The following is a 7,677-nucleotide window of genomic DNA, read 5'->3' on the forward strand; positions in this document are numbered from 1 at the left end:
TTAAAGCTTCCTAATGACAGCCTGCCTCAAGAGCCCTCTTTCAGCCACCCTGAAATCATTCCCTGCTTATGTGGGGAAACTGATCTTCCAATAGTTTTCTATTTTCTGTATAATTTGGCCCAAACGTTTTAGTCTGGACTAAAACCTTTCCTCCTATCTCCCCTCAAAGTGCCTCAGCTACACTCATCTCTCTGGCCGCTTTCGGCAATTCAAGTGAATTTGAGATTTAATCTTTTGCACCTTGCACCTACCTCTCCGTCAGAACCACATTTCATCTGAGCTGGTTGCTTTCCTTGTGCCCTTTTGGCTTTGGGATGGACACTGTGATAAGTGATTTGCATTTCTGTGCCCCATTATATTACGCCCTCCTCTAGGGCTGGCACAGGTCTCCTTCATTTTATACTCTACGACTTAAGAGTGCTTATAGCACAATGGGTGGTTGGTATCTATTAAACAAATGAATGTGTAAATGAATGATAGTAATTGGCAAAAAGTACGCTGAGATAGAGTCTGATCACAGGCAAAAAAAAAAAAAAATCTAAGAATTAATAGTCCAATGGCACTTTTCTGATAAAACTGTATCACATAGTCAAACCACCATTTAAAATAATCTTACAAGGAAAACAACATTAATGTGCGTCTGCTGAGACGGATTATGTTGTTTTGGAATTAGGAAGAGAATGTACAGTTCGCTGTTTGCTTTCCAGACTGTTTGTTTTGTTTGTTAAACTGGCGTCTCCAGCTCTGTAGCCCAGCCTGTGGAACCTAAATGGCCCAGGTCCCAGGAGTTCCCATCAGAGCCGTGGGCGTCCCCAGAGTTTAGAAAGGCTCCCCAAGGGCCTAGGCTGCCGGCGAGTGCAGCTCCCGCCGGCGCCACCTCTGCGGTCTGGAGCGGCGAGGACGATCCCAGAGAGGCGCCCCCACCGCCTCGGTCGTCGGGTTCTTAAGTTTTCCTCTCCAAAAATTTAATGGATAGTTTTCTTTTGCTTCTGTTTCTGACTTGATTAAAGAGGCGGAAAAAAGGGAGTTTGACTACAAGAATGATATTAGCAGAAGGCGCATCTGGCTTTACTTTCCAAATTCCATCAAAGTTTGTGTTTTGTTTCATTTGACAGCAATCCCGTGAACGTCTCCTCTGGGGAAATGGCGCGACCAAAGCCCGCCAAGCCCAGTCAGTGAACTAGAGGATTTATTAATGTAATATTTTAAACAACACCTCGACAGACACAAACTCAAAGGAAACCGTGCGCTCCTTAAGTCAAAGGCATCTGTTCTGGAAGCAGCACCCGGTTTGCTGTTGGTAACCAGCGTTAAGAGCAGGATTTTTAAACATGATAATGGATACAAGAAAAGAAAAGCTAAGTCCCGCGGACCTCTGACTCCTATTCATTATCTCCAGTAGCATATGGGACCATTCTCCTACTTGTCCTCGCCCTTTTCTTCTGAAAAAGCAAAAGCAACCAAGCCTGTCCCGCTTCATAGCAATCCTACTCTTTGTGCCTGAGTAGTGCCACCACCACTTCCTCCTCCTCCCGCCTCCTCCTACCCCGCCCGCCAGCCGCTGGCTTTCGCTCAGGCGAGGAGGCGGCCGGTTCCCTTTGCGCCGGGAAGCCGGAGCCGCGATTGGGCGACGGTCCCTGAGCCTCCAGTTCTGCGTCGGTTTCAAGGCTCCTCCCTCCTGGTGAAAGACAGACTGCGGGGCGCCTGGAAACCGGTCCGAGGGCGCGCGAGGGAGAGAAGAGGGAGCGAGTTGAGGGATTGACACAAATGGTCAGGCGGCGGCGGCGGAGAAGGAGGCGGAGGCGCAGGGGGGAGCCGAGCCCGCTGGGCTGCGGAGAGTTGCGCTCTCTACGGGGCCGCAGCCACTAGCGCGGCGCCGCCAGCCGGGAGCCAGCGAGCCGAGGGCCAGGAAGGCGGGACACGACCCCAGCGCACCCGAGCCACCCGGGTTCTCCCCGCCGCCCGCGCTTCATGAATCGCAAGTTTCCGCGGCGGCGGCGGCTGCGGTACGCAGGGCAGGAGCCGGGGGAGCGGGCCGGACGCGGCTTGGGCTCGACGGAGGGCACCGGCGCAGAGGTCTCCCTGGCCGCAGGGGGTGCCGCCGCCGGCCGTGCCCCTTCCAGCCCCAGCGGAGCGGCGCCAAGAGAGGAGCCGAGAAAGTATGGCTGAGGAGGAGGTGCCTAAGAAGTCCCGGGCCGCCGGCGGCGGCGTGAGCTGGGAACTTTGTGCCGGGGCGCTCTCGGCCCGGCTGGCGGAGGAGGGGAGCGGGGACGCCAGTGGCCGCCGCCGCCCCCCGGTTGACCCCCGGCGGTTGGCGCGCCAGCTGCTGCTGCTGCTTTGGCTGCTGGAGGCTCCGCTGCTGCTGGGGGTCCGGGCGCAGGCGGTGGGCCAGGGGCCAGGCCAGGGGCCCGGGCCGGGGCAGCAGCCGCCGCCGCCTCAGCAGCAACAGAGTGGGCAGCAGTACAACGGTGAGCGGGGCATCTCCATCCCGGACCACGGCTATTGCCAGCCCATCTCCATCCCGCTGTGCACGGACATCGCGTACAACCAGACCATCATGCCCAACCTCCTGGGCCACACGAACCAGGAGGACGCGGGCCTCGAGGTGCACCAGTTCTACCCGCTAGTGAAAGTGCAGTGTTCCGCTGAGCTCAAGTTCTTCCTGTGCTCCATGTACGCGCCCGTGTGCACCGTGCTAGAGCAAGCGCTGCCGCCCTGCCGCTCCCTGTGCGAGCGCGCGCGCCAGGGCTGCGAGGCGCTCATGAACAAGTTCGGCTTCCAGTGGCCAGACACGCTCAAGTGCGAGAAGTTCCCGGTGCACGGCGCCGGCGAGCTGTGCGTGGGCCAGAACACGTCCGACAAGGGCACCCCGACGCCCTCGCTGCTTCCAGAGTTTTGGACAAGCAACCCTCAGCACGGCGGCGGAGGGCACCGTGGAGGCTTCCCGGGGGGCGCCAGCGCGTCGGAGCGAGGCAAGTTCTCCTGCCCGCGCGCCCTCAAGGTGCCCTCCTACCTCAACTACCACTTCCTGGGGGAGAAGGACTGCGGCGCACCCTGTGAGCCGACCAAGGTGTACGGGCTCATGTACTTCGGACCCGAGGAGCTGCGCTTCTCGCGCACCTGGATTGGCATCTGGTCAGTGCTGTGCTGCGCCTCCACGCTCTTCACGGTGCTTACGTACCTGGTGGACATGCGGCGCTTCAGCTACCCGGAGCGGCCCATCATCTTCTTGTCCGGCTGTTACACGGCCGTGGCCGTGGCCTACATCGCCGGCTTCCTCCTGGAGGACCGAGTGGTGTGTAACGACAAGTTCACCGAGGATGGGGCACGTACTGTGGCGCAGGGCACCAAGAAGGAGGGCTGCACCATCCTCTTCATGATGCTGTACTTCTTCAGCATGGCCAGCTCCATCTGGTGGGTGATCCTGTCGCTCACCTGGTTCCTGGCGGCGGGCATGAAGTGGGGCCACGAGGCCATCGAAGCCAACTCACAATATTTTCACCTGGCCGCCTGGGCTGTGCCGGCCATCAAGACCATCACCATCCTGGCGCTGGGCCAGGTGGACGGCGATGTGCTGAGCGGAGTGTGCTTCGTAGGGCTCAACAACGTGGACGCGCTGCGTGGCTTCGTGCTGGCACCCCTCTTTGTGTACCTGTTTATCGGCACGTCCTTTCTGCTGGCCGGCTTTGTGTCGCTCTTCCGCATTCGCACCATCATGAAGCACGATGGCACCAAGACCGAGAAGCTGGAGAAGCTCATGGTGCGCATTGGCGTCTTCAGCGTGCTGTACACTGTGCCAGCCACCATCGTCATCGCCTGCTACTTCTACGAGCAGGCCTTCCGGGACCAGTGGGAACGCAGCTGGGTGGCCCAGAGCTGCAAGAGCTACGCTATCCCCTGCCCTCACCTCCAGGCGGGCGGAGGCGCCCCGCCGCACCCGCCCATGAGCCCGGACTTCACGGTCTTCATGATCAAGTACCTTATGACGCTGATCGTGGGCATCACGTCGGGCTTCTGGATCTGGTCCGGCAAGACCCTCAACTCCTGGAGGAAGTTCTATACGAGGCTCACCAACAGCAAACAAGGGGAGACTACCGTCTGAGACCCGGGGCTCAGCCCATGCCCAGGCCTCGGCCGGGGCGCAGCCATCGCCCAAAGCCAGCCCCGTGGAGTTCGTGCCAATCCTGACATCTCGAGGCTTCCTCACTAGGTAACTCTCTTTCGCAGGCTCCTTTGAAGAACTCAGCTCCTGCAAAAGCTTCCGTCCCTGAGGCAAAAGGACACGAGGGCCCGACTGCCAGAGGGAGGATGGACAGACCTCTTGCCCTCACACTCTGGTACCAGGACTGTTCGCTTTTATGATTGTAAATAGCCTGTGTACGATTTTGTAAGTATATTTGTATTTAAATGACGACCGATCACGCGTTTTCTTTTCAAAAGTTTTAATTAGGGCGGTTTAACCATTTGAGGCTTTTCCTTCTTGCCCTTTTCGGAGTATTGCAAAGGAGCTAAGACTGGAGAGCAACAGCCCAGCGCTCCTGGTCGTCCTGGCGCGCCTCTCCCTGACGCTAGTGCTCGGGCCGGCTGGGCGCCAGCTCCGGGGCGAGTTCAGCACTGCGGGGTGCGACTAGGGCTGCGCTGCCAGGGTCAATTCCTGCCTCCTCCTTCTGCCCCCTCCCCCTCCTTCCGACCCCTTCCTCCCTTTCCTGGCTTGAGGTAGGGGTCTTATGGTACAGAACTCCACAAAGCTTTCGAATCTGGAGGTGGGCCCCCGTACATTCCAATTCCTCCCTTAGTCAGCGGTGGATTGCGAAGGCCCATCGTTTCGACTTCCTGAAGCTGAATTTTTAACTGTCCAGAACTTTCCCCCAACTTCATGGGAGCCCACGAGTGTGGGCATTGGCAGTCTCAGCCTCCCTCCACGGTCACCTTCAACGCCCAGACACGCCCTTCTCCCACCTTAGTTGGTTACAGGGTGAGTGAGAGAACCAATGCCAAACTTTTGAAGTCTAATTTTGAGGGGTGAGCTCATTTCATTCTCTAGTGTCTAAAACCTGGTATGGGTTTGGCCAGCGTCATGGAAAGATGTGGTTACTGAGATTTGGGAAGAAGCATGAAGCTTTGTGTGGGTTGGAAGAGACTGAAGATATGGGTTATAAAATGTTAATTCTAATTGCATACGGATGCCTGGCAACCTGCCTTTAGGAATGAGACAGGCTGCCCTTAGATTTTACCGGTCTGTAAAATGGAAATGTTGAGATCACCTGGAAAGCTTTGTTAAGGAGTTGATCTTTGCTTTCCTTAACAAGACAGTAAAATGTAAACAGAAATTGAAAACTTGAAGGATATTTCAGTGTAATGGACTTCCTCAAATTGAAGTGCTATTTTCTTATTTTTAATGAAATAACTAGACATATATCAGAAACATTAAAATGTAAAAGTTGAACACTTTCAACATTTTATTACGATTATTATTCAGCAACACATTCTGAGGGAGGAACAATCCACACCACCAATAATAACCTGGTAAGATTTCAGGAGCTAAAGAAGGTAGAATAATTGATGGGGAGATAGGGCCTGAAGGAAACAAGATATGGGCATGCATGCTAAAGGGAAAATGTGTGCAGGTCTACTGCATTAAATCCTGTGTGCTCCTCTTTTGGATTTACAGAAATGTGTCAAATGTAAATCTTACAAAGCCATTTAAAAATATTCACTTTAGTTCTCTGTGAAGAAGAGGAGAAAAGCAATCCTCCTGATTATATTGTTTTAAACTTTAAGAATTTATCTAAATGCCAGTACTTAGGACCTAAATTTATCTATGTCTGTCATATGCTAAAATGATATTGGTCTTTGAATTTGGTATACATTTATTCTGTTCACTATCACAAAATCATCTATATTTATAGAGGAATAGAAGTTTATATATATAAAATATCGTATTTTAATTTCGCAAATAAAAAATTCAAAGTTTTGTACAAAATTATATGGTTTTTGTGCCTGAAAATAATAGAGCTTGAACTATCTGAACTATTTTACATTTTATAGTGTCTCATAGCCAATCCCACAGTGTAAAAATTCGGGAATTCAATGAAAAAAGTCTCCCCTTAAGCCCTCAGATCAGTCTTTCCAAAGAATTACTCTGTTTGCATTGTTGTGATTGACATTTGTGAAGTCCCAAGAAAAGACCTGTTTTCATGACAGTAGAAAATAGAAGTTTGCAAATTATTTCTTTACTCAAAGAGGATTAAAAGAGAACTCTAATTTTAATATTAAAGCTTTCTTTTCTTTCAGAAGATAAATTTACATGACTTTTTATATTATGGAGGCTTATTTTAAAATCATCACCTTTCTCATATTTTTTAGAGGTATTGTCTTATCTCTTCCATAATCTTGGATATTGCAAAACCATAAATAGGCAATCAATAAATGGTTAACTGGCTATGTGTTCATAAACATTTTAAACAGCAGTTGGGTTTGTAAGGCTGTTTTGTTGTTTGCTTCTGAAGACCCCTTTTTTCAATTGTTCAAGGAACCTTCTCCAGATAAATTATCTAGTTGGTCTACTCCCTTAGTCAGAATTTATGCATGGGTGTATATATGTGTATATACAGATAAGAATACACATAAGTATATATGCATTAATTTTTATAAAATAGAGATGTAAAGTTTACTTAAATTTCATAATATGGAAATATGGTTATGAGAAATGGAAAATGCTAGATGGAAAACCTCAAATACCTTTACAGGTTAAAAAAACCTTTACTAAATTTTCCCATGAAAACATTTTGTGATAAAATGACAAGGAACTAAAATGAAGATCATTGATACAATAGAGTTACTTTCCATGTTATAATGCAATTGTCTCACAAGTCATTATTCATTTTAAGGAAAATGAAAAAAATTAAATCTTACTAAAAATGTAGCATTTTACTTTACGTAGCAAGATGCAATTTTGTATTCCCTTTTTCTTTGTTACATTAACATAATATAGTAGACAGAAGGTTTTATTGTATAGACACACACACACACACAAAAATAGTATTCTTAGGCCAAATTCACACATATCTCCTCACCAAGTAGTTCAATTAGATAATTTCTGGAAAACATGTTTTGGCATTAATTGCTATCCAAAAATATATTTTAAAGCAGTCTTATTGTAGGTGTCCTTAACATGATGTAACTATGAATTTGATGCAGAAAGGTTTTACATGCTGTGGTTATATAGCGTTAGAAGACATTTTTAAGTCACTACCAGCCTTTGTTTTTAGAAAACAATTTATTTTAAATGATGTAGTATATAGAAAACCAGTGTATTCTTTTGTTTATTTTAATACTGGTGGCAAAATAGGACGTGTCTGTAAAACCATAAGGCTACTTGGGATACTATTTCATTAGCATGTTGTTTCCATGACAAACCCTATCAGATGGTTCGATTTGCCTATTTTTTTTTAAACCAGCTATAAATTGGGGTCAATTTCCCCCTCACAGTGTACTTAATTTAGTTTTTGGAGTAAATATATAAGTAGTATGAAAGACTTCTGAAGCTCTTTCTAAAAGTAGTTTTCACTTAAACTTTGTGGGGACAGAGTCATATTTTTAATTTCAGAGCCAGCCAGTGTCAAACATATGCAAAAGAGCCGGGCCAGATTTTTCAGCTTGTCCTATGGTAGTCAC

At 49.1% G+C, this 7,677-nt stretch overlaps 1 protein-coding gene across 1 annotated transcript; it reads left to right on the forward strand.

Annotated features, from left to right (window-relative positions):
• Nucleotides 1–1,669: 1,669 nt before the first annotated feature.
• Nucleotides 1,670–5,986, forward strand: FZD1 (frizzled class receptor 1). Its single transcript, XM_017895349.1, has one exon. The coding sequence runs from the start codon at nucleotides 2,162–2,164 to the stop codon at nucleotides 4,100–4,102; it is 1,941 nt and encodes a 646-aa protein (XP_017750838.1). The 5' UTR covers nucleotides 1,670–2,161; the 3' UTR covers nucleotides 4,103–5,986.
• Nucleotides 5,987–7,677: the final 1,691 nt, after the last annotated feature.

The sequence above is a fragment of the Rhinopithecus bieti genome, unplaced genomic scaffold (assembly GCF_001698545.2).
Source record: "Rhinopithecus bieti isolate Rb0 unplaced genomic scaffold, ASM169854v2 scaffold_26425, whole genome shotgun sequence".
Lineage (NCBI taxonomy): Eukaryota > Metazoa > Chordata > Mammalia > Primates > Cercopithecidae > Rhinopithecus > Rhinopithecus bieti.